This window comes from Sander lucioperca, chromosome 9 (assembly GCF_008315115.2).
Source record: "Sander lucioperca isolate FBNREF2018 chromosome 9, SLUC_FBN_1.2, whole genome shotgun sequence".
Lineage (NCBI taxonomy): Eukaryota > Metazoa > Chordata > Actinopteri > Perciformes > Percidae > Sander > Sander lucioperca.
The window spans coordinates 23,483,153-23,510,986 of NC_050181.1; the positions used below are offsets into that span (position 1 = coordinate 23,483,153).

General features: G+C 43.0%; 1 protein-coding gene across 2 annotated transcripts; it reads left to right on the forward strand.

Annotated features, from left to right (window-relative positions):
• The first annotated feature begins 812 nt into the window (after nt 1-812).
• On the forward strand, nt 813-27,662 carry paxip1 (PAX interacting (with transcription-activation domain) protein 1). Of its 2 annotated transcripts, XM_031290937.2 has the most exons (23): nt 813-1,045; nt 3,481-3,615; nt 4,988-5,031; nt 5,253-5,316; nt 6,870-6,980; nt 7,746-7,821; nt 8,758-9,285; nt 9,935-10,047; nt 11,743-12,634; nt 14,480-14,574; nt 15,123-15,218; nt 17,553-17,690; nt 17,846-17,967; nt 18,400-18,584; nt 19,980-20,023; nt 21,415-21,482; nt 21,610-21,712; nt 21,917-22,085; nt 22,816-22,916; nt 23,149-23,283; nt 23,686-23,761; nt 24,543-24,603; nt 27,351-27,662. In XM_031290937.2, exons 1-23 carry the CDS (start codon nt 965-967, stop codon nt 27,364-27,366), a joined length of 3,453 nt encoding a protein of 1,150 aa, XP_031146797.2. In that variant the 5' UTR covers nt 813-964; the 3' UTR covers nt 27,367-27,662. The 2 variants fall into 2 exon arrangements, with proteins under 2 accessions (XP_031146797.2, XP_031146796.2); XM_031290936.2 differs by lacking the exon at nt 27,351-27,662 and having other exon boundaries at nt 24,543-25,184.
• Nucleotides 27,663-27,834: the final 172 nt, after the last annotated feature.

Below are 27,834 nucleotides of genomic sequence, written 5' to 3' on the forward strand. Positions count from 1 at the left end.
GCTGCTAAAGCGCTGTACTGTGTCAAAGTGGTGTTTGTGAAGAAAATGTCACTCTCGAAAGAGTGTTTTTCCTTTCCTGGTCTATTTGACGTTAATGAGAAACACGGCGGTGTGTCTGGTGAGAAGAGGGGTTAACACCCGGATATGGTGTTCGCCGAATTACAGGAGATTCTCTGACAGATACAGAAAATATAGTGTGTCCATTTTTAGGAATTGGGTAATTCAAGCTGCGTTGATGTTGTTATTTCCTTGTTTTTGTGAATGGAGTTCTGCTGATACAGACACCAGCAGAGCGGGACTCGTTGAAAATATTATATATATTTTTTGAGCCCCGCAGCAAAGTTAAAACTAAACTTTACTATCATCACATTATGTTATTTATTTATTGTATAACATGCTGCCGGTCATCCATCCTTTTTCTTATTGCCTCTGACTAATTCACAATACTTTACCATATTTTATTTAAAGGAAATATTCCATTTCTAAAATAAATGTTATGTATTTTGTTTTCTGCTACATTAATAAACTAAGACCTAGGTATCAATGAAATGTCCTCACTTCACTGTCTGATTGCTATAATCTAGGTTACACGTCTGGATAAAAACACCAACTTTCATATGACAGGGGGATTATATGTCTATTAGAAAAATATATCTATACATTTCGGTCCCTGTAAATCTGTAATATTATAAGATTTTGACTAACTTCTCGTAATATAGAACCACATAAGGCGATACAATGCATTACATACGAAAGAAATTAATATACAACTAAAAATATATTACAGACCCCCCTCTGTATTTTAGAATGTTGTCGCCCAAGGCGCGCTCAGCGATTTGGCGCTAGAGTGTCTCCGGTTTACTGTAAATTACGCTCTAAACTAGCTGCTGTAACGTAGACACTTTACTCTTTCAGTTTTTAACTGGGTTTTTAAAATATAATCCCATGACATTAATGGACAATCATGTCTGAGGAGGAAAATAAGGTTGTCGAAGAACTTTTCAAAGATGTCAAATTCTACGTGGTAGGGGACATTGACCAAAAGGTGAGGCTCTGGACGTTAGCTTCTTGTAGCTAAATTGGTAGCAGGCTAAGTTGCTAGCACCATTCAATCTGAACGGGGTGCTACAGGAGAAGCTAACCAGCTAGCTAACTGGCTGCCATGCTACATGAGAGACAGTGATCTTGTTCTTTGGCTGACAAAGTATTGTGGCGATCCCTATAGTATGTCTTGTAAACATATATGTGAGGGTGTGTTTGTGATACTCGACTTCACTGTGAATATTTTGGTGTAGAAGCTTAGTTACCCAGCACTAACATTACACTTTTCATACAGCCCTGTTAGCATTAACGATAGCTATGAGTTTCGTAGTTGCACAGATGGTTAGCTGCTAGCTTATTCCTGTGGTTTATCTGTCACAGGGCTTCTTAAGCTAGCTAGTAATACAGCTTGCGTGTGTTAGCTTGCCTTTTCTAAACCATGACCGCAGTACATATACTGCGCTGTTGTGACGGGTAGTGAAATACCTAGGTGCACAGGATTATGCACGGTGTTATCCTGCATCAACCTGTGACCATCAACATCTTGCTAAATTGGGCGCCCCTTATTGCGCATGCTATTTCTCTTGTTGGTGCTGGGGGACCTGTGGCACGGAGCTGTACTTCCTGCCAAATTGTGATTCCTAGTCGCGCCTCTCTTTCAGCGTGTTTATATACAACAGAGGTGATGCAAGTGTGTCACATTAGGGAAATGTGATTTCAGCAGTAAATGAAATGCAACGTCATTGTCTAGTGATACACCACCTTGTGAGGTTATTGCTCAAAAGAAATAGGAGCACGAGAACATAACGTTAGAGTAACGTTAGTTGTTCATAGAGCCTTTCCACTTAAAAATCGTCAACAGAGTGAGCACAGTCCGACCAACACCTTCATTTGATTTCTGTGGGAACTATGTTTTAAATGTTAATGCATCATTTCCTGCTTGTGTAATATGTGCACATTTCCACTTATAATCCAGTGCACGTGACTGTTTGGTTCAAACCACTCTCACTGCCATTTGTTTTGCTTCCTTTTTGCATTTCAGTCCTAACACTGACAGTTTGAGATCTAAGATGTCATTGCATGTTTCTTAGTCCTTTATGTCTTTTTGCTGAGGCACCACACATGGACTCCTGTGGATGCATCGCTCAAATAAGACCCTTGCAAACAAATCTAGGTTTTGAGTAAGCTGTACTGAAACGACGTCAGAATGTATGAAACTTGCAGCAGTGGCTCTGGGACAAGGTAGCTGCTAGATGCAGGGCGAAGAAGCGCTGTATCTGATAAATATATATACATTTTAACAGGATTCTGCTGAGTACTGATTTTTGACAAATGCTTTGTTGAAATGTGAATGTTGAATTCAGTGGATATGCTCTACAACGTGATTGATAAACATGTTAGATTAGATTAGATTCAACTTTATTGTCATTGTGCACAGTACAAGTACAAAGACAACGAAATGCACTTTGCGTCCAACCGGAAGTGCAAAAAGAGCAGAAAAGTGCAATGTGATATACAAGTATAGACGGGACAAGAAATATAGTGCAGTGTAGACAGTAGTGTACAGTTGGTTTACAGAAGGTGGTTTAGAGTAATATAAATTAAATATAAATGTGTGCAGTGTATTAGCAGTTACCTTATAAGAGCAGAATACATCTGGCTATGTAATATGAACAATGTATGAACACCATACAGATATGTGCAATGTAGCAGCAGTAACATTATAATAGTAGTACAAAATAATATAGATATATGCAGCGTATTATTATAAGAAAAACAATAAATATGGATATTCAGTATGAACCATATAGACAGATGTGTACAGTATGTACAGCTATGTGATATAACCACAGCTATGTGCATGTAACCACTACTCTAATGACTTATTTATTTCAAAAATATTGCTATGAACTGAACTATGCTGCTTCATCTCAGACAACTTATATAGAGCTGGCCGATATGGAGAAAATCTGATATCCCAATATTCTTGGCTAAATACCTTGATGTCAATATTTTGAGGATATTGTGGGGTTGACAATTGGTGCCTTCCCAACATATTTTACCAATGAGATTTGTGAGAAATAATCCTCCATAATGTGGATATCATGACTAAGTGGGTAAAGGCAAATAATAGAACAGTTACAACAGTCTGGTAAATTTAGAAAATTACACCTTTACTGTATTGTAGCCTTTAAAACCGGGAAAAGACAAAACTTGTGTCTTATTACGATATCCAAAATCTACGACAATATGTAGTCCCATGTATCGATGTCGATATAATATCGATATATTGCCCAGCCGTAGTTGCATTGCTATCAAAGTAACTCCTATTGTATGACTTTTGGCCACCGTGCAGAGTGTTGGTGTCCCAGTTGAAGCCAGTCTGGGCTGTGCTCTGGACTGAACTGAATTTGACTGAACCTTGTGCGGATATTCCAGGTGGTGCAGCTGCTGAAGGCGGGAAAAGGAAAGGAGGTGTCCTACAATGCTTTAGCCACTCACATCATTGCAGAGGACGGGGACAACCCCGAGGTGGGCGAGTCGAGAGAGGTCTTTGACCTGCCTGTTGTCAAGGTAAGGGTTGTGCCAGAGTACGTTCACCCTTAGCTAACGTTAGACTTTGTGTACGTTTTTATAACTTGTCCCTCCCTATAGTTAAATAGGCTGGTAGTTTTTTTTTTTTTTTTTTTTTTTTTTTTAAAACCATTACTTCCTTTTTATTTTTGGGTTGAAAGTGGTCCTGCAGCCGGTCAGCTTACCCTAGCATAAAGACTGGAAACAGACGGATAATTAATTATATGTAGGTCAATGACAGTTGATTGCAAATCCGACTTCTGCTTCTTGTTTTCGCTCTGTTATTATTGTCTCTCTCTATACACACACACACACACACACACACACACACACACACACACAGTGTGTTGTTGAACCTGTAGTTTATTTATTTATTAACCTTTATTTTACCAGGAAATAATCCTATTGAGATTCAGAATCTCTTTTTCAAGGGAGCCCTGACCAAGACAGCAGTATAATAGTTCCATATTAAAATATACAGTGAAAAACAGACAACAGAAAACAAAAAAGTTGGCAATTTAACGTCATCTCAACATAATCACCAGCAGCGCTCAGTACCAGCACATGTGCATTTAATACTCAAATAGTACTTTATCCCAATTTTAAACTGTGTCACTGTTGGTAGACTAATTTAAGATGATTCTGCGATTTATACCAGGATGAGGGTGCAAAAACTTTAAAGGCACTTTCACCGAAGACACTTCGCGTTCGGTGAATGTCATACATGATTTGCCCATATGATCGAAGATTACATTTCCTGGTGGTGACTTTAGGAGTCAGGAGAGAACATAAGTAAGGAGGCAGTTTACACAGTATGGCCTTAAAAAGAAAAATATACCGATGCTCTAACCTGTGATTGTGCAAGGAAGGCCAACTAACACTCTCATACAAGCTACAGTGATGAGTACGAAAACTAGAATTAGTTACAAATCTTAGTGCTGCATGGTATACTGGGTCTTTAAAAAGTCAAAAACTAATGTTTTCCTCGCACTAAAAGAGAAACAGCCTTTGTTTCTATAATAGAAACCCAACTTTACTCTACTCTTAACTTGTCCCTCCCTATAGTTAAATAGGCTGGTGTTTTTTTTTTTTTTTTTTTTTTTTAAACCATTACTTCCTTTTTATTATTGGGTTGAAAGTGGTCCTGCAGGCGGTCAGCTTACCCTAGCATAAAGACTGGAAACAGACGGACAACGGATAAGCAATTTTCCACGGAATTGCAAACGATTCTCTTCATGCATAAAACACAGCATGTGTGGCATGTTAATTTTTAACCGCAGTCAAACAGTAACAGTGATCCAAAGACACGCTGCCCTAGTGTAACTGAGAGAATCAAGCATTGACCTTTTTTGTTCTCTTTCCTGTTTTCCAGCCATCCTGGGTGATCCTCTCAGTCAGATGTGGAGACCTGTTACCGTATCCTTCCACCATCGGGTCCAAAACACCTCCAATTGGTGTCATTTAAACATGTTAACAGTAACGGTGTTAATGGCAGCAGAATACTAATGTTTACAATTCCAGAAAAAAAGTGTTTTCTAAGGGATTCATTGACCCAAAGGATTATAGAATGTGCAGAGTTTATCAGAAGGCCAAAATAAGAGTTTTCCTGTGTTTCTCCATAACCATGAACACCACAGAGTTACTGGATTCTCCCCAGAATCAGGACAGATATTCTTTGGTGTGACAGCTTGTCTACCTAGGGTAAGTGTGTGTGTGTGTGTGTGTGTGTGTGTGTGTGTGTGTGAGAGCTTTCTTCAATCCATTTTAACATTCTCAAGGTCTCTACATGTACATATCATTGAATTTTGAGATGTATGCAGACAGGAGAGGTCAGTTGAAATCATCTGCAGTTAACCCTTGTGTTGTCTTCCCGTCGACCATGCAACTTTTTGTATTTCTGGGTCAACATTTTGTCGTTTTTTTGGTCACGTTTTCCGATTTTTTATCAACTTCTTTCTGCGCCTTTTGACATTTTTGTGGGATTTTTTTCAACGTTCTTTTTTTTTTTTTTTTTTTTTTTTCAAATGCTATAAAATTGAATAAAACACCCAAATTCAATGAAAGTAGCAAAGTGATCATTTATTTTACTCGTGAAAAGCGTTGTAGTGAGTGAACCATCCACATTACTTTTTTTTTGGTTGAAAATTTGGTTGAAGGAACCCCAAATTTCTGACACTTTGTGAAAATGGAACAAATTTGACCCGAAGACAACAGGAGGGTTAAGACATGGACGTTTAGTTAGTGCTGGGCGGTATGACCAAATATTTGTCTATAGGTTTATAGTGGTGTATTCTACTCTCAGGAGTACAACAACATGAAACAAGTTTTAATGTCATCATGGATTATGAAAGCATTGATTAGTATAGGGTTTGCTATGCCCCACGACATGGTACAATATAAGAAGGAATCAGAATGCATGAAGCAGTTGCAGAATAGGGTTGCGCGATGTCCCCTAAATTGGCAGTTGACGATGTTTACAGTAAAACATGGCAATGGACGGAGGGGGAAAAAAGTAGCTTCCACTTAAGGGGCCCTATCTTGCGCTCTGCGCAGCACAGCACAAAGCGCAAGTGTCTTTGCTAGTTTAAGACCGACGCACTTGTCAATTTCCCGTCCAGCCTAGGATTAGTGTGTGTCCGACAGGGTGGGGGGGCGTGGCATCGCGATGGTGGCTCTCCATCGTGATGTCGGCCCGCCATCATCGTCCATCGGCACAACCCTATTGCAGAATGTAAACAGTTTTTATTGTGGTATAACAAAACCTAAAAAGTCATCATGTATCATTTGCATAAAGCTTAGTGGCTGTGTCGGCTAAGCGAGAGAGACCCTGTCCCTGTTGCTGTTGGCTGAAGAGCCGTGGACTATGATTGCTCTGAGCAGGATGCATGGAAATGACTTGCAGTATAATATATCCGGCTTTTCCCCCGATGATACAAAGTCACTAAATTTGTCGCTAGTCGCCTTTTAGAAATAAAGTCGCTAACAGGGTTTGAAAAGTAATACTGCGCCCAGCGTGACATTCAATGTTGCTTCACTCCTTTACACACCCTCTGCATTATTTGGAAAAAGACCCGGTTTCAGGTGGTGCAGGCCCTCTACTTACATTTGGAAAGTCTGGGAATGGGCTGGCCTGACAGTTTCTACTTTTGAAAAAAACATGATCCTTTCGAGCATCTTAAGCTCATGATTATATTTAATTTGCGTGTGTGTGTGTGTGTGTGTGTGTGTGTGTGTGTGTGTGTGTGTGTACACAGCTTCCAGATGATCTCAACACGTTGTGGGCCTACATAACCTTTTATGGAGGAGAATGTCAACTTAACCTCAACAAGAAGGTCACCCACTTAGTAGTGAAGGAATCAAAGGGGGTAAGTGCACGCTCTGTTTGTAATCTTTACAGTTTCACTAGTTCCACTGTGCGTGTTATTGCTAAGAATTTCTGTTATGGAATTATTAGTCTTTAACATCAGTGCTGATCTCAGGTTCTCTAAACCGGTGGTTCTCAACCTTTTTGAGTTGTGACCCCTAGAATAATGAGGTTGGTGTTCGAGACCCCCTCGACACCGAGAAAGAGAACTGGTGTAAACAGCTGTTTCTACGCGGCTCCCCCCTGCTGATTTTGAGGGATTTTTTGAATGCTCTGATTAATGCATTTAAACAAATAATGATGAATAAATCTAAACTTGAATGACAAGTTTAGTTTTAGTTCAGCAGCTAGTGCGTAGCCTTGTATGCTCCAGGCTCTGTGGATTTTTGTGCGTGACTTTTTCTCTCCCCCCCCGACCCGCCTTCAGACATCTTTCTGTGTACCAGGACCTCCTGATTTACAGATGAAGCTCTGAATATAACACATGAAATGTACCAAACTCGCACAGTAATGTGAAAACGTTCCCCAGTCTGGAGTATGTTGTTTAATTTTTTTTTTCTCCCCAACCATCTGCCGACCGCCAGAAATGATCTCGCGACCCCTTTCGGGGTCTCGACCCCCAGGTTGAGAACCACAGCTCTGAACAAACTCATGTCATGTAAAAAGATATTTCGTGAATGCGCCTATGCAATGAGTAGAAATAAAAGATTGCCATGTTCATCATTATGGGCACTTCTAATTATACGGTATGTTTTTTGCCCTCCAGGCCAAGTTTGAGTGTGCCCTGAAACACCCGGGCATCAAGGTTGTTACCCCGGACTGGATAACAGATTCTGTTAAAGGTAATGCTAGTGCTTTATCTAGTGTATTTCTGCCTTAATTTGACTTATTATTCATATTTTTTTTGATTGGTTTAGATTCTAATATTTGTCTATATGATGTGCTGACGGAGTTTTGAGGGTGCGTTTCTACAGTAGGGCTGCAACTAAAGATTACATTACATTACATCATTCATTTAGATGACGCTTTTATCCAAAGCAACTTCTTATATATTATATATTATATATCCAAAGGGACTTACCATCTCCAACAGAAAACACTGTTCACAAACTGCTCCAAACAGCTCTATTGTAGTCCAGCCTTTACTTCAGAGACAAACGTGGTCACTTTGGAACACACGTTATAATGCTCGCCTAGCTGCTAGCATGGCACGCCTTCATACTCTGCTTCTGACTGGCTAGTAGTCCTTACCTAGATACTGTCAGGGCACTCCCTCATACTCTGCTTCTGACTGGCTAGTAGTCCTTACCTAGATACTGTCAGGGCACGCCCTCATACTCTGCTTCTGACTGGCTAGTAGTCCTTACCTAGCTACTGTCAGGACACGGCCTCATACTCTGCTTCTGACTGGCTAGTAGTCCCAACAAAGATGGAACAGAAGTGAGATGCCTCACTCTGTAGCTAAAACAGAGAGCTCAACACACAGGGTGAAAAGAGGTGCAGTATGACAAAAATATGGTGTTTTTTGAAAATTAAACCATGTAAACCTATTCTGATATAACCTCTAAATACAATTATGAACCTGAAAATGAGCATAATATGAGCACTTTTCTCTACTAGACCTATGTATGTAAGGAAATGAAAATATATATACAGTACATTTATAAGTCCAACAAAAAATAGAGTAGCTAATCATCGCTGTGATCAGACATAAACCAGTCAGTTGATGCACAACAACTGTGACTCATTCCTTTCCTTTCCCTTTCCACCTTTTACAGACAAAAGCAGAAAAGATGAGCTGCTCTATCACCCCAGACTCACCTACGTGGAGCCAGAGGAGGACGACGAGAGTGAAGCCGAGTCGTACGACCAGCGCTCCCATTCCGACGGAAGCTACAGCCCCCGGCGATCACGGCGGTCCAGCGGCGGCTCGTCTGGCGAGGAGTCCAGCCCGCGCCGCCGACCGGGACCCAAAAAGCTGAACTCTGTCTCCCCAAACTCTCCCCGCAAGCCCGAGCGCCGCAGCGAGCGCATGTTCGACGACTCAGACGACGACTCCTCCACGGAGAAGGAGGGCACCAACCTCAACTGGACGCCGGCCGAAGTGGTCACGCCGACCGCCCCTGTCCCGACCGGCACGGCCAGGCGCCGAGCCGGGCCCCCCGGCAACAAAGACCCGGCGTCGTCCACCGGCAGCGGGCTGATTAACCTGTGTGCCACCGTGCCTCCCGTGCCGGGGAGCGTGGGCGCCATGCCTGCAGAAGCTCGCTCTGCTGCTGCTGCCATCAGTCACGCCGCACAGCAAGGTCAGTGTAGGATCCATTTTCATTTGTTTTGGGTGTAGGACACAAATTGTCCATTGGTGTCACTAGTGTGCTTTTGAGTGATGTAGGCCTGCACGATTCGGGGAAAATTTGAATCACGATTTTTTAGCTTAGAATTGATATCACGATTCTCTGCCACGATTCTTTTTTCACGAAGTGTAATGTTTATTGCACACATGAACCATGACAAAACAAAACAAATTGGCAGTACCAAACATAGATTTTTTTTGGCACCTATAGCACATTGATCATCACCACAAGCCTGTAAACATAGAGGCTTCAATGAATAAAGAAAATAAAGTACATACTGGCCATTTAAGTCATTGCGCTACAGTGGAAATGTCCTCCATCTGAACCACTCCTGTTTTGAAATAAGAGGTTGCAATGATATGAGATTTTCACGGTACGATAACTGTCTCAGAATATATCCCGGTTTCACAGACATCATAAAAGACCTGCAACATCTTGTTGCACACATTTCAGGACTTAAGTGTCTCGCTGGATTGTGACCATCGTTACGGTGGGCAACAATTTGTGACAGTATCGTATTGGGAGTTACTCTTTGATTCCCACCGCTGGTTTCTAACCCAGTATCTTGTTGATGAAGCTTTCACGTGTTTCTGCTTTTTAGGTGTATCGGTTCCAGAGAGCATCCCTGGGTGGAGCCCGGCTGCTAGAACCCTCCGCAACATCACCAACAACTCTGACATGCAACCAGCCAGTCGACCCGCCAACGTAGCACATGTAAGACATCCCAACGGTTCTCCCCAAAAACATTAGAACAGCAGTTTTCCCTACCTCATGTCACTGAGCCAGTTTCTAATGTGAGGAAGAGCATGATCACATTTCAAGACTAATATTATATATATATATATATACTTTATCTGTGGACAGCTGCGCACTTGTATTTGTCGCGCAGCCGCGATTTCCTGTGCATTGTTGTTGACACATGCAACCACTTTCCTGAAACCGCTTGTGCGAACGAATCAAGTCCACAGCGGACACATCGTGTCTGTCTGAGCCCGTCTCCACCGCATCCACCTGCGAGGTTGTCAGCTGTGTGTCTGCCTGGCATACTCTGTGTGTTGGACGGCCCGCCAGTCCTCATCGATAATATAGTAGCGTGCAGGGTTCAAAATTAACTTTTTCGTCCACCAGCCAAATGGCTAGTGAATGTTCAAATTTGAATAACCACTCAATAGATTATAGGGCTGGGCGATAGGGAGAAAATCAGATATCACTGATATATATTCTTGACCAAATACCTCGATATCGATATTGCGGATAATCATCAGTAATGTGGACATAATGTCTAAGTGGGGAAAAGGCAAATAATAGAACAGCTAGAACAGTCTGGCAAGTTCAGAAAAGTACATCACTTTACTTTAATGCGGCCTTTAAAACCAGGAAAAGACAACACTTATGTCATATCACGATATTACCATATCCAATATCTAAGACGATATCTAGTGTCATATCACGATATCGATATAATATCAATATATTGCCCAGCCACTCAATAGATCACGATTGTTTTTTTGGCTGGTGAGTGAAGCAAATCCACCAGCATTTGGCTAGTAGATGCTAGGTGCTAATTTTGAACCTTGGTAGCATGTGTCACGTAGCTGACTAGTGCAAAGTTAGGACTAGCAAGTTAACTAGTAGTTAAAAGGGAACCATGCAGTTTTCTTTAGCTTAATTTACCTTAACTGAACAGCTTCAGTCATTGGAATGGTTATATGATTTTTTTTCGGGTTGAATGGTGGTCGTCTCGCTCCCCCCTAGCGCCTGTGAGAGCAAAAACCACCCTTGCAACTTTGGGCCAGCCTCAGCGTCAGGAAGTATGGCGTGATATCAGGTCTCGCGATGTAACAAATTGCTTCACGGCACTGCACACATACGCCCACTCAGGAACCGGCTAGCTATAAGAACAAGGTAGCGATGGAGTTTTTCACACTATCGTCATGGCTGAGCCGGCAAAAAAGAAGCAGAAAGGTAGGAAAGCATTGTCGGAGGAACAGAAAAAGAGGAAACGGCAGACTGACCGAGTGAGTTTTTACAACAGCGTTGCCAAATATCTATTCCGAAGCTGTAGGGGGAGCTCTATAGAGAAACCTGGGAGCAAAAAGCGAGAAAACGGCAAAGAAATTGCCAAAACTGCATAGCGCCCCTTTAAGAAATAGATTGTTGCCTATTTTTCTTTTATCCATTGAAAAATGTTTTTCTCACTGTCGGTTAGCGGTTTAACGGTTCATCGCTAACATCCCTACAACAAACTGTGTGACGTTTTTCAAGGTGTTGGCAAGAGTCACATGATTACAATCTCCAGAGATCGGATTTATGGCTGAATATGGACTAGCGATGACACCACGACGGCAACACTCATATAATGTGCATCAATGGTGTCACTTCACTGTTCCTTGTCCTCCTCGGTTGCAGATCCTCCAGAACCTGACCGCCAATCAGACAAAGCCGTTGGAGCAGCAGACCAATCAGAGCCACGCTCCGACCCCCAACAGCACCAACCCTCTTCTGTTCAACCAGTCCAAGCTGACGGGCCAGCCGCTCACGGCGGAGCAGCAGCAACAGTTGCTGCTGCAACAGCAACAGCAGTCTCACCAGGCCGCCCAGCAACAACACCAACAGCTACCGCAGCAGCCGCAGCATCCCATAATGCACCTCCAGCAGCAGCAGCAGCAGCATCAGATGTTGCAGCTACATCACCAACAACAGCAGCAGCAGCAGCAGCAGCAACAACAGTCCCAGGTCCCACAGCAACCGGGGTTTGCACAGTTACCCCAACAACAGCAACAGTTTCTACAACAACAGCAGCAGCAAATGCACCAACAGCAGATGTTTTCGCAGCAGCAGCAACAGCAGCAGCAGCATCATGCGTTCCCCCCGCAGCAGCAGCTCCGGCCCCAGCAGCTACTGCGGCCCGGTCTACAGCCCGGTCTACAGCAGCTGCAGCAGCAGCAGGCCCTGCAGCAGCAGCTCCAGCAGTTCCAGCAGCAGCAGCGCATGCAGATGTTACAGCAGCAGCAGCAGCAACAACAACAGCAGCAGCAGAACCAACAGCAGTTACACCAACAGCATCTCCAGCAGCAGCAGCAGCAGCAGCATTTCCTGCAGCAGCAACACATGCAGCAGCTGCAGCAGCAGCAGCAGCTGCAGAATCAGCAGCAGCTGCAGAATCAGCAGCAGCAGCAGCAGCAGTCTCTGCAGCACCAGATCCAGCAGGCCCTGCAGCAGCAGCAGCAGACGCTGCAGCCTCCGCTCCAGCAGACTCCGCACATCTCCCAGCTGTTTGGACACGAGCCGGCACAAGAAAGTGAGTACACCCAGTCGAGTCGAGCGTGATTTATGCTGCTGCGTTAAATCTCCGCCGTGGATACGTGCGTAGAGGCACGGACCCTACGCCGTAGCCTGACGTGCACCTCTCGAAAAATGTAACTAAACATCGCGCCTCCGACGCACGTCGCTCGGCCGTGGCATGGTAGGGTTGCATTTTCCCCGACTCATTACCTGGCTCTCCTTCTCCATAAACAACATGAAATCAAGGAGAGGGTTAACTTTTCCTGCTCCAGATTTCCCACCCTGGTCAGAAAGAACAGGGGAGATATTTTGTTTCTCTCACTATGACTTAAGAGTCGGCACTCGCTCTGAAGCTAATCGCCGTTACTATCTCACTCGCTCTACCACGCACTCCCCACGCACACACACACACATGCCGGCCCTGCTATTCTCTTAGAGATTGACGCACACACACCGAGGCACAAGTATAAACTTCGGGCCACTTACGTAGGCTACGGCGAAAGCCCTGCGTGGAGCCTCCGCAGAACCATAAATCCTGCTTTAGCGTGGAGGCTGCCAAACAAATACAACCCCCCCTTCAGAAGCTCCGCCCCGCAGATTCACAGACTGATAACTACTGGCCGGTCGACACATTCACATGCTGCCTCCCCCCCTACCATCAACTGTCGCCGCCGCCTGTTGCCGATTGGCAGAAATAGTCTTTTGTGGCACTCCTTCCTGTTTGTTTTCTATTTACAGAGCCAGGGCTGTGTATTAACACCGGATTTTTCAGCGCACACAGAAAATAGAGAGCTAGGTGACCGTAAGGAGACATTTGCTGAATTTGACAGAAAGTGTACTGGATTAACATCACTTACTATACCTGTAACGCATTGGTCCAGAGTGAAATATGAATGCCTAGTGTTCAGATAGGGCCAAAATGGAGAGAAAAAGATAACTTTCTTTAATAACTATCTTTAAGCGTGATCGCCTTAAAGCTATAGTGCGTAGTTTCTGTCTCCCCCATGAGGAATTCTAAGTAATGATCGCAACATTGTCGGCGCGTCTACATGATACCAGCCTTGCGTGATCGTGCACAGCCTCCTCTCCTCCTCCACGCAGTTGCTAGTAGCCAAGGAGGACACGGAGGATTAAAATCATCTTCACTCAAGTTTCTGCACGCGAAAGTCGCCGGACGCCACAATCTTCTGAACATAGCCATACTGAGAAACACAGAGAGAGAGTTGTGTGGAGCTGATAGTCTTAATTAGCTTTGTAGCAACTCATTTGGCGATGGCTTGAATGTAACGGACGTTCATTAATATCAAAAAGTTACGCACTAAAGCTTTAATGTGGAGTCTCTCTGTCATTGATAATAAAAACCAGGGCTGAAAGTTCTCAGGCACCATGCCTAAATTTAGGCATAGAGCGGTTTTACATTTATATAATATGTAATTCAATACATTGTATGCATTTCCTCCAGGCTCACAAAATGGTTTCTTGCTTTAACCCTTCTTTTCTTTGGTTACTAAAGTTAGTTTAAAACTATTACTCTGTTGGTATTTGCATTTGGATTTATGGAAGAACATCAAAGGTGGGTAGAAGTGTCACCTGCCATGCAATTGTTTCATCACACGCCAAAGTCGTGGCTATTTAGGGTCAGAAACACCAGTGGAGTACAGGGGAAAACTCACCTAGAGCAGAATTTTAGGCAAGGTAGGCATCTGCCTGGGGCCCCGAAACAGATAGAGATTTATTATGTTTAAAAATCGGATCGGATCGTGGGTCAAAAAAGCTGATCGGGGACTTCCCTAAAGTCTTGGCATGTTCTTTCTTGAACCTGCAGATTCACTCCTGTGCCTTTTTCTTTTCTAACTCTCAGTTCCACCGGATGGCTTCCTGCTGGGCTGTGTGTTTGCTGTCGCTGACTACCCGGAACAGATGGCTGACAAACAACTCCTGGCCACGTGGAAGAGGGTAAGACAGTTACTCAGTCTGCACAAGAAAAGCAAGAAGATTCTCATCTCCTCCATTTAGAACTGCCTGGGATAAAATACCAGCAGCTTATGTTATGAGTAGGGGTGTAACGGTACACAAAATTCATGGTTTGGGGTCACGTTTTTGTTTTTTTGGTACAGCAGGGAAAACAAGGCCTTTATTGATAGGACAGCTTAGACATGACAGGGGAGAGAGAGGGGAATGACATGCAGCAAAGGGCCGCAGGTCGGAACTGAACCCGCGGCCGCTGCGGCAAGGACTGAGCCTCTGTACATGGGGCGCACGCTCCACCAGGTGAGCTACCCAGGCGCCCCATAGTAAAGACATTTACTTTGACTTTGTTTTAAACTTTTTGAAAAATATATATATATATATATATATATATATATATAAAAAAAAATGCAATTGTGGCTCAATAGGACGTAGATATTCAACATGTTAAAAAAAAAAAAAGAGCAGCAAAGATTGTAAAAAAAGAGGTAAAATCTGTTGTATATTGGTTTATGTTTACTAAACCCCTCCCCCAGGTCATCCAGGCGTGTGGTGGTGCTGTCGACCCCACCCTGACCAGCCGCTGCACACACCTGCTGTGTGAGAGTCAAGTCAGCAACATGTATGTACAGGTAAGGATGGGTGCTATCAGAACATACACAACTCTATCAAGTACTCTAGCACTAATAAGAACATGCAGTGTGAGCTGGTGTAACACAAACCCACAGGAGTCAGAATCAGAAACGGGTTAATTGTAGAGGTGCAACGATGAATCAATTAATCGATTAGTTGTCAACTATTAAATTAATCGCCAACTATTTTGATAATCGTTTGAGTCATTTTTTTATTAAAAAAAATAAGATTTCTCTGATTCCAGCTTGTTAAATGTGAATATCTTCTAGTTTCTTCTCTCCTTTGTGACAGTAAACTGAATATCTTTGAGTTTTGGACAAAACGAGACATTTGGGGACGTCATCTTAGGCTTTGGGAAACACTGATCCACATTTTTCACCATGTTTTGACATTTTTATAGATCAAACAACTAATCGATCAATCGAGAAAATAATCGACAGATTAATCGACTATGAAAATAATCGTTCGTCCCTAGTTAAATGCCTAAGTTTCACATACATGGAATTTGCCTCGGCGTTCTTTGTGCACAATAAACATAGTAAGAGAAAAGAAAAAGAAATTCTGCAAAAGTCAGAAATCTTAAATATGAAATACAAATGAACAACTGAAATGATGTATAACATCAAAAATGAAAAGTACAGTGTATAAAACGAAAGAGGATGTAATGTGTAAAATATTGACCAAGGAATGTGCAATTGTTTACAGAACGAAGAATATGTGTAATGTGCAAAACTAATAACTTTGCCAAACTGCATTAGTTAGCTCTGGCGACTTGAGGTGTGGGCTGGGATAAGACAGAGTCGGTGTCAGTGGGGGCCCGGGCCTTGTTGATGAGGCCCACTCCAGTCGGGAAGAAGCTGTTCTTGTAGATTGAAGATTTTGGTCCTGATGGACCGCAGCACCTGCCGGAGGGGAGGGGTTCAAACAGTTTGTGTCCACTGGGGGTGGGAGGGGTCGGCCATAATCAGAAACGTGACGGTGATAGTCAGCAGGTGCAAAAAAGGGAAAGGGCATGGCCTTGCGGCGAGGGAACCTGTCCATCAGACATCGTATAAGAGAAGGAGATAATATAGATGATAAAGAGGTCAATGATTGGTCAACCAAGAGCCTGGGTCCGTCTGAGGTTTTTACAGGTTCTGTAAAAAGGATGTTTTTTCCTCGCCACTGTCACACCAAATGCTTGCTTGTGGGAAATCGTTGGGTCTTTGTAAATTATAGAGTGTGGTCTAGACCTACTCTATCTTTAAAGTGTCCTGAGATAACTAGGGTTGGGTACCGAACTCTGTACTTTTTTGGGTACCGACCTAATTACGTCGATACTACCGAGGACCGATTCACTTTAAATCAAACGGTACCAAATTTCGGTACCTGAGAGCGAGAAAGTGCAAGCTTATCTGTCCACTCTGCATGTTGACAGAGAGCGGAGCTCCGAGACACACACACACACACACACACACACACACACACACACACACACACGCGCGTGCGCAGAGGTGCGGACGGAGTAAACTTGAGCAAACTACGTCGGCGCTGCAGTTTTGTTGACGTCACAGTGAGTCACGGAGGTGAGGCGAGGTGAAAGCGGTCACGATGCTGTTGACGTCACACCTCTGAGACAAGCAGGCACAACAGTGGTTTCTATGCCCTGGGGACTGACTAACAGGCTGAGGTTGTAAGGCAAGGCAACTTTATTTCTACAGCACCTTTCAGCAACAAGGCAATTCAAAGTGCTTTACATAAAACATTAAAGAGCAATTAAAAACGGTCATGATGAAATTAAAACAGGCTAAAATAGAATAATATACAAATACAAGAATAAAAGTTACAGTGAGTAAGGAATGAATAATTATTCAATTTAATAGGTTGTAGGGACAGGTTTGGGAGGAGAGAGGGAGGGGGTTTATTTTTATTTTTGTTTAATTTCTTTAGAGTGTAAAATATTCTAAATAAATAACATAATGTTCTAAGTCAATAGGATACATAGGGTTGGAATTATTTTTACAACTGAAATAATTTTTTTGAAAATTACCGAAAAAAGGTACTGTTGCGTACCGTAAGTACCGGTACCGATATTGGTTCAGATGCGAAAGGTACCCAACCCTAGAGATAACTCCTGTGGTGATTTTACACTATAAATACAATTGAATTGAACTGAATTGAATTGACTGAGTACTGAAAGTTGAATTTATGGCTTAAAAAAAGGGCGAGTCTGCTGAACGTGCTGACTGAACTGCATGGTGAATGTCAAGCCATCTAGGCCTTGATTCACTTGCCAAAAAACATGGCATCTTTGTCACCGTTGTTTGATGTCTGTGGTGTTTTTTCTCTGCCAGGCACTCCGAGAGGGGAAGCGCTGTATAACAGCCCACTGGCTCAACACTGTACTGAAGAGGAAGAGGATGGTTCCTCCTCATCGGACGTTGCATCTGCCCTTCGCCTTCCCTCCCGGAGCCAAACCCTGCTCCCAGCACGTAGGTCCAACTCCCACTGAAATCTGCTTTATTCATGTCGTGTTTGTTACCAGCCTGAAATCTGTTGAAATCTGCCTGAAAAAAAAGGCACTGGCATCTTAACGTCTGACTGTCATCTCTGTCCTTTAACCTTTTCTCTGTCGTTTCGCTGACAGATTATATCGGTGACGGGGTTTGTGGATGCTGACAGGGATGACCTGAAGTTGATGGCCTACCTGGCTGGTTCCAGATACACCGGGTATCTGTGTCGGAGCAACACCGTCCTCATCTGTAAAGAGTAAGATTTGGGGGTTGCAGATGATACATAACTGGGTCTTACTAATGTCATCAAAACGTGCTAATCTTGGATACACCATCCTGCAAGCGTATCCTAACCATAACATAAAAACACAGCTTGCCCACTCTCCCACTAAGTGGATAATAAATATTCTAATGTGGATAAAGTGCTGAGTAACTAAATTAATTTAAAAAATGTAATTAAAAAAAGTTTAGCTTCATTTAAGTTATGTTATCGCTTTGGGAAGGAAGCTATTCCTAAATCTGCTAGTCCTTGTTTTTAGCTGATGTAACATCTCCCTGAGGGCAAGAGTTCAAACAGTGGGTGACCAGGGTGAATACAGTCATGTGTAATTTTGGTGGCTTTTGAGAGCAGTCGAGAGCCAGGTACAGTGTTGGTGGTGACGTGGTCGTCTTGCTGATCTCTCTTCAGACCCAGCGGGCTTAAATACGAGAAGGCCAAGGAGTGGAAGATCCCCTGCGTGAACGCCCAGTGGCTGTGTGATATACTGCTGGGCAACTTTGAAGCCCTGAGACAGATTCAGCACAGCCGATACTCCATCTACACACACCCTGAACCACTGGTGCCTAACCCACAGCTGGTCCAGAACCTGCTGGGTATGTACAGTTGAATGCACCGTCAATAAAACAGATTGTTGCATTTTATGTCGGATATTGAGTTTTATTAGAATGGCATAGTTGGGAATTAGTTATATATATATTATATATATATTTTTTTTTTGAACATATCTTTATTAAATTTCTTCGGGGCATATACAACATAAAGGAATACAGTTACTGAGTAAAGAACAAAGCCCTCCTTTTAACCCACCCGCAACCCCTTAAATTAAACAACCAAAACAACTAAAAAAAAAAAAAAAAAGAAAAAAAAAAAGGTATAAAACAAATACAACTAAACAAAAAAAAAACACAGAAGGTTTGCACATTTGAGGCGGGAATTAGTTATATAGTACTACACAAGGTTAAAGTAAGAAAGAGACAATGGGCCCTGTCTTGCACCTGGCGCAGCGCAAAGCCCGACGCAAGTGTCTTTGCTAGTTTAAGACCGATGCAGTTGTCAACTTCCCGTCCAGCGCCCATGTCGTTTAAATAGCAAATGCACCTACGCCCATCTGTGTGCCCATGGGTGTGCTGGTCTTACAGGGAGGTGTGTTCAGGTGCATTCTTGGCGTATTGCTATCTTGAGGCAGCGGAAAGTTATCGTGCCATTGACCAACAAAAACCTGGTCTAAAGTCAACAACACAGCATTTCATTGTTATTTTAACAGCACAAATATTTTAGGTTCGTGCAAACTATGCTTGTTACACACACAGAGACGCGCAGCAGCAGCACACAAACATGCAAAAGATTACAAAAAAAAATATTACAATGTGAAATAGTTTTGGTGGCAAAGTGCGCGTGCCATATGTGATCTGCTCGCGCGCTTTCACTTCACGCACGAGCAGATCAGTTTCTTCTCCTGAAAATCTCTCCTTCCTGCTCAGCAAATCCTCCATCATAATAGCAATGTGCCAAGGTCCAAACGCGCCTGGCTTTTAAAGGGAATGGGAGATGACACTCTGATTGGTTTATTGCATGTTACGCCCAAAACACACCTATGATTAATTAAGACACTGAGTACAACCCCTTTTGAACCATGCGCCTGGCGCACGAACCCTGTTTTCCAACCCTGATTCATACGCGCCCTAAACGCACCGGCGCCAGGCGCTTCACGCCGTGCGCTTAGATCGTTAAAATAGGGCCCACAATCTGGGATGTCACACGATAAGCCAGGCAGGTGTTACACACACACTTCTCCGTGGGAGTAGCCTTGGTGTGTGAAACCTTTAAACTGCACAGTTTGAAGTTATTTACAGTTTATTGTGGATTATCTCGGTATCATTTGTTTTGTGTGTGTGTGTGTGTGTGTGTGTAATATTTAAACATCAGTGTATCAACTGTAATTGCCAACTGTAGGCTGAAAACAAACTGGCTTCTGTTTTTCTCTGTAGCTGCTTGGAGAACGCCGATCAAAGTATCTTCCGAAGCTTTGGCGGTAAGTTTGGTGAAGGCGCTGCTTCCTGTCTCCTGTTTGGCGCAACAACAAAAAACAACTCCGTCATTGGTTGAACTCATTTAGTTTTAGTCGTTAGCAGCCAGCTCTCAGAGACCAGTTCCCTTTGAATGCTTCCCTAAACACTTTCATTTGAATTCTGTCATTCATATACAGTATTCAGTGCAAGTCTATTTGTATGGATGCCTTTTTTTTCTTTTACTGTTGTAACCTTTTGTCAGAATTGATAATTGGTAATATAAGTCATCTCTGGTGAGATCTGTTGCTGAAAAACCCCTCCCCACACTTTTATTCTGGTGATTAAACTAGTTTATTTTGCCATTCATAAATTGTTTGATTGGCATAGAGCTTCAAAACTTGGTTTGCCTTCACATTATTCCCACATAAAAGATGAAACCCCTCCATAGTTTGACCCACACGTACAGCGTCGGTACATAAGATTTGAAGTGTTTCACATGTGTCTTATACTTTTTATTTATTTATTATTGTTCCGTCAGTACAGGTAAAAAGAGACTGGGGCGGCAACTAACGATATTTTTCCCGATGGATCGATTAGTTGTTTGGTCTATAAAATGTCAGAAAACGTCAATCAGTGTTTCCCCAAAGCCCAACATGACGTCCCCAAATATCTCGTTTTGTCCACAACTCAAATATATTCAGTTTACTGTCACAGAGGAGAGAAGAAACTAGAACATATTCACATTTAAGAAGCTGGAATCAGAGAATTAATCGTTTTCATAACAAATGACCCTGATTCTATTGATTCTCGAAATAGTTGCCGATTCATTTAATAGTTGACAACTAATCGATTCATCTTTGCAGCTCTAGAAGAAACTAGTCTATATCCACTATGTTTCATTTCCGGGATTGTTCAGGGGCCGCCGGAAATTCCGCCGGATGTCCCTCATTTTCGGCCACTTGTCCGTTACCTTCCTCTTTCTTTGTGTTGGCGTTCTAAACTCCGGTGGATTTCTGAGGACTGTGGTTAACTGCTCCTCAGATCTCTGCAGGGTAAATCCAGACAGCTAGCTAGACTATCTGTCCAATCTGAGTTTTCTGTTGCACGACTAAAACAACCTTTAAACGTACACGTGTTCCACCAAAACAGGTTCCTTCCAGAGGCTATTTTGCAGAGGCACCGTTGCTCTGTCCTGCGATTGGCACCGCCCAAGACGATTGTGATTGGTTTAAAGAAATGCCAATAAGCATGTTTTTCTCCCATCCCGGAATGCTGTGCAGACTAGCCAGACCCTCCTCCACAGCGCTGTGAAGGAGGGTCTGGCAATGTTAGACTAAGAAGGGACCAAACAGGCAGTATATGATAGATTACTTGTGCTGTGTTTGTGTCTCTGTTATGATCGCGTGGTGTTTAGAGTCTCCAGCTGCTCCAGAAGCAGAAGATAACCGACTCCACCAACCAGCCGGCAAACAAGAAGGCCAGGTCAGTACCGCAGCTCTGGGTACAGGACGTTTGTCCCTGGGGAAGTTGGACCAAACATCAACTGTCCAGATTACTGTGTTCTGATGATATTTTGGGTAAAAGTACAATTGTTTGTGTGTGTCTGTAGACTGGAGGAGATCCAGTCACCCAATAAGAAGCTTCCTCCAGAGTCCACTCCCCGGGTCATGTTCACAGGCTTTGAGCCCGCACAAGTACAGCAGTACACAAAGGTAAAGTCAGCCCGAGCACTCACTCAGACTTCACACAACTGTTCAGATCATCACGTGATCATCAATCACGGCACTAGCTTTCTGTTGCTACACATCAGTAAACATAATGTGTTTCTTCCTAACATTAGCTTCTCCAGTGTCTCCTGCTGCTGAATGTTGTCAGTGTTTTAAAGATGTCCGTCCTCATCTCTTCCTCCCCTGCAGAGGTTACATGCTTTAGGTGGTGAAGTAGCCGACGGCAGTCCGAAAGTCACTCACCTGCTGGCTAGTAAAGTGACTCGCACCGTCAAGTTCCTCACCGCCATGTCCGTGGTCAAACACATCGTCAGCCCAGAGTGGCTGGACGAGAGCTGGAGGAGCCAGAAGTTTGTGGGTAAGTGTGTGTGTGGGTGTGTGCATGGGCGTGGTTAGGCAGGGCCTGACGTAAACTTTTTTTGGCCACTGGAAGGTGGACACGACCCACACAGGCTTTGTACCAATCCAATTTTGAGCCAGTAATGAGCCGCCACATTTTTTCGCTCAAATCCAAGGAAATAGCAACAACCGTGGCAAAAAACAACTAATGAATCATTCAATTCTCATTGGTCCCATTGGCAAATTCACCCGCATTTGGTGTGTGTGTGTGTGTGTGTGTGTGTGTGTGTCCTTGTTTTACTGTATTCGTGGGGTTCAAAAACCGGGGAATACAGTATACTTGTGGGGTCTGCACAGCCTTGTGGGGCCCAAAATGCTGGACCCCACAAGGTTAAAGGGCTGTTTGAGGGTTAAGACTTGGTTTTAGGATTAGGGTTAGAATTAGGTTATGGTTAGGGTGAGGGTAAGGGTTAAGGTTAGGCATTTAGTTGTGATGGTTAAGGTTAGGGTAAGGGGCTAGGGAATGCATTATGTCAATGACGGGTCCCCACAAAGATAGTGAAACGTGTGTGTGTGTGTGTGTGTGTGTGTGTGTGTGTGTGTGTGTGTGTGTTCCCTTTTGAGTCTTTCTTTTTCCTACTGAATAGAATTAAACAGAAATTGAACAAAGCATAAATTGAAAATATATTTGATTAAATGATTTCATCTGGTTCACACAGTAGTAACCTAGGTGTGTGTGTGTGTTGCAGATGAGCAGAGCTACACCCTGAGGGACGCGGAGGCGGAGGTGTTGTTTGGCTTCAGTTTGGAGGAGTCACTAAAGCGAGCCCACAGCGCACCGCTCTTCAAGGTTAGACAACAAGCTTCACACTCAACACAAGTTGACTCTGAAACCAGTCGGACCGGGCCTTTAATCACAGAAATGATTGGAAAGAATGATTCAGGCAAGAATGCATCTTTCACTGAGGTTATTCTCGCTGGTTGGAATACTGGCAAGACCTTCCACAGTGGTGCAAATTTGTGAACTTGGATCGGTTCTGATTCATTTTGTCTCTGTCTGTCTCATGTAATGGGTGATGCAGGGAAAGTACTTCTACGTCACCCCGGGGATCTGCCCCAGCCTCAGCACCATGAAGCCCATCCTGGAGAGTGCCGGAGGGAAGCTGCTGGCCAAGCAGCCCTCGTACAGAAAGATCATGGAGCATAAACAGAACAAGGTGCTTCAGATACTTGCAATCCTTTAATGCACCTGTCCACTGTCATGTCTTGTTATGTCCTGAAAAGACATAGATTCTTCTTGGAAATGGTTTTAAAATGGAACATAATTAGGTCGGTTGGTGTAATGACAGTTAAAAGGGTTTACACGCCCCTAAAATATTTTTTTTTCTTAAATCCTCATAGCCGGTGGATGGTGGGTGATGTAAAGGAATGATAAGGATATATTTTCATATATCACATTTCAAAATAAAACAAACTCCGTAATAGGCACTAGTACTAATAAAGATAGAAAAAGAACCCAGCGGACAATAAAATACCTCCTGATTATTGAACAAAGGTCAGTCTTTTTATTTTTGTTTATTTATTAGCAAAGTTCTAACAATGTCGCTCGTTTGTTGCAGAACCTTCCAGAGATCATCTTAATTTCCTGTGACAATGACCTCCACCTCTGTAGAGAATACTTCATGAAAAACATTGGTAAGAGAGACACACACATATACACACTCACACACACACACACACACTCCTGTTTAAAGTGCTCATATTATGATCGTTTTCAGGTTCATAATTGTATTTAGAGGTTATATTAGAATAGGTTGACATGGTTTAATTTTCATAAGACACCATATTTGTGTTGTACTGCACATTGCTGCAGCTCCTCTTTTCACCCTGTGTGTTGAGCTCTCTGTTTTAGCTACAGAGTGAGACCTCTCACTGCTGTTCCATCTTTGTTGGGAGTCGCACATGCGCAGTACCTAGGTAAGGACTACTAGCCAGTCAGAAGCAGAGTATGAGGGCGTGCCCTGACAGTACCTAGGTAAGGACTACTAGCCAGTCAGAAGCAGAGTATGAGGGCGTGCCCTGACAGTACCTAGGTAAGGACTACTAGCCAGTCAGAAGCAGAGTATGAGGGCGTGCCACGCTAGCAGCTAGGCGAGCATTATAACGTGTGTTCCAAAGTGACCACGTTTGTCTCTGAAGTAAAGACTGGACTACAATAGAGCTGTTTGGAGCAGTTTGTGAACAGTGTTTTCTGTTGGAGATGGTTAGTCCCTTTGGGGTGGACTTTGGGCTTTTTCACTTTGGAAACTTATAACGAGCACAAAAAAAAAAATATAACACAATAAAGGAAAGGGAAAAGCCAAAAAGCATAATATGAGCACTTTAAGTGCTGAGTATTGTACACTTTTAGAAAGCACTTGTATAGAAGAGTTGATAGTAGAACTAGTTTCTGACGCTTGATGTCTCTGTTGTCCAGATGTCCACAACGCGGAGTTCATCCTGACAGGAGTTCTCACCCAGAAACTCGACTATGATTCATATCCTTTACAGCAATGACCGTTCCGGACCAAATGCTTCTTACAGGACAGTAACTGCAGCTACAGCAGTATAGCAGCACCTATGGATTCCAGTTAGTGGTCAGCAGCCATCATGTACCTACTAACCCAACAGTAGTACGGAGTCATATGTGTGTATTTTTACTAGGCCTGTCAAACTAAATAGTTAATAACCAGTTAACGCATATTCCTTTTAACACCACTACTTTTTTTAACCTGTAGTTTAGTAAATCAGAAAGTGATGCAGCAGTGACGTTGTACAACCGTGCTTTGTGGATGGCTAGCAGAAACCGTAAAGTGCTCCGCTCCGCGATAACATCCACTTGAGCATTAAAATCTTGAAAAAAATACATTTTCATAAGTACGTTTAGAACAGATAAATGTGCGATTAATTGCCAGTTAACTATGGAAATCATGCGATTAATCGTGATTCAATTTGTTAATCGATTTGACAGCCCGAATTTATTTATTTCAACACTGCATGTGTCCAAGTAAATTCTAGTATTTTAAATTTGCGATCAATCACACCCCATGACTGTGATTAACTTGTGTTGTGATTTACTTTTTTTAAAAATTTTTTTTTACAAGGTAAAAACAAGCGGCCGAAATGGGTTTCCTCAGGAGGGTGGCTGGCGTCTCCCTTAGAGATAGGGTGAGAAGCTCAGTCATCCGTGAGGAGCTCGGAGTAGAGCCGCTGCTCCTTCGCGTCGAAAGGAGCCAGTTGAGGTGGTTCGGGCATCTGGTAAGGATGCCCCCTGGGCGCCTCCCTAGGGAGGTTTTCCAGGCACGTCCAGCTGGGAGGAGGCCTCGGGGAAGACCCAGGACTAGGTGGAGGGATTATATCTCCAACCTGGCCTGGGAACGCCTCGGGATCCCCCAGTCAGAGCTGGTTAATGTGGCTCGGGAAAGGGAAGTTTGGGGTCCCCTGCTGGGGCTGCTACCCCCGCGACCCGTTACCGGATAAGCGGAAGAAGATGATGATGATGATGATGACATTTTTTTTTTTATTGATTGACAGTCCTAATTTTTTACATATAAAATAATTAATATGAGGAATACGATTTGTATACATAGACATTCTCTCACATAGGGCTGGGCGATATGACCTCAAATCCAAATTTAACATTTTTACCTCGATTGTGATTGCGATTAAACAACAGCGGCTTGGCCCCCATCATCCTCCCCAGCTCCTCTCGTCCAAAACTCGTCACATCCGATTAAAAAAACAAACAAGATGGCGGCGGCCAAATTGCCGAGCTCGGGCTTGGGTTATGGGTTATGGGTTATAGGTTATGCTATGGGTGACCTCAGGGCTGCTATGTCCAATATTTTGACAGTCTCTGGTTGCCCTTCAGACCATGTGTTTGTATTGTTACTGTGACATTGGCTACGTATGCACAACAATATTCCACATGGCAAGATTTCTGCCGCCACAGTATCAGAAATACGGCAGACGCACAATGTAGTCGCGGTTGCCTTTTAAATTATCCTGCCGACATAATGCACGCTGTGTTCACACGGTCCAACCAGTCCGCCACCGCTGGTAAACTTTGAAAAAAATCCTATTTTGCACGGCCACATGTAAACGGGAATATTAGTTGAATACTCGCAGTCGTTAGCTACTGTATGTAAACAGCTTAGTCGGAATATCGTCTTTTTCAGAATAAAGGCAAAAATGGGAATATTATGTGCATGTGAACGTAGTCAGTAGGGATCGACCGCTACTGGTATTTCAAGCCCGATACCGATTATTAGTAGTTAATGAAACTGATAGCTGATATTTGGAACCGGTATTCATATACGGTGAAAATGAAAATCTTTAAGTCACACGAGACTTAGTTTAAATGCTTTAAACAGTTATTTAGTAAATGAGAAACTTTCAACATAATCCGCACTAACAGATAGTCAGATAGTGTGGGAACATTGAGTCAGACTCAGTGGTGGGTGAACAGACGCAGAGCTGTAGCCGACATTTTAACCCTTGTGTTGTCTTGCCGTCGGCCATGCAACTTTTTGTTTTTCTGGGTCAACATTTCAAATTTAAACCCTAAGAAGCTTTTGTTGCTTTCCACTGTGTTTTTTTTTATTTTTTTGATTATGTTTTTGGGCATTTTAGGCCTTTATTTGGATAGGACAGCTTAGACTTGAAAGGGGAGAGGGGGGGGGGGAATGACCTGCAGCAAAGGGCCACAGGTCGGAGTTGAACCCGCGGCTGATGCGTTGAGGAGTAAACCTCTATAAATGGGCGCCCGCTCTACCAGGTAAGCTAACCAGGCGCCCTCCCCATTGTTTTTTTGACGTTCTTCTTTTTTTTCCCACTTTTTAGAATTTTTTTCCCAACATTTTTGTCATTTTTTTTGTCAACGTTCTTTTTATCAATTCTTTCCTTCAAATGTTATAAAATTTACTATAACACCCACATTCAATGAAAGTAGTGAACTGATCATTAATTTACTTGTGAAGAGCGTTGTACGGAACCATCCACGTTATTATTTGGTTGAAAGAAACCCACATTTCTGATATAGAAACTTTTTGGAAAGAAATGGGTCAGATTTGACCCGAGGACAACAGGAGGGTTGATTCATAAACTTCACCGGTTGTCAGGCAAATAAAACGCTGATACAGATATTCTGCAAACTGCCAAAAAAAAAACAGCCTGATAATCGGTCTATCCCTAGCAGTCAGTGGTATGTGCTGTGGACAGAAGTCAGTTTCCTTGACAGTCCCACGTATAAGTTCACTTGATGGTGAAGCAACGAGGACGCGGAGACGAGGAGCAGCAGATCAGGAAGCCACCTGCGTACGGTCCAGACACACTGACTTTTTCTACGTTTTAATTTCTGTGCATAGATCATTTTGTAGCTTTTTGTTACCTATTTGAGAATAAATAAATAAATAAATGGATGTTATTTTTCTGAAATGAATGTTTAAATTATGGAGGATTTTAACCTTTTACCTGTTCAAATAAATTGTGTGAATGCTTCAGCTGGTACACGCTGCTTTTTGAAATAAAAAACTGTACATTATGTTTGTGAAAAAAATGTCTTTTGGCTTTGTTGCTTTCTGATCATGTTGTCATAATGTTTCATTTTTTAGCAGGGCTGCACAATCAGTCGCAATGTTATCAAAATCGCAATATCAGGGTTTCCGCGGGGTCTTAAAAAGTCTAAAATTTCAACATCAAAATATTTAAAGATCATTTTTTGGGGATTT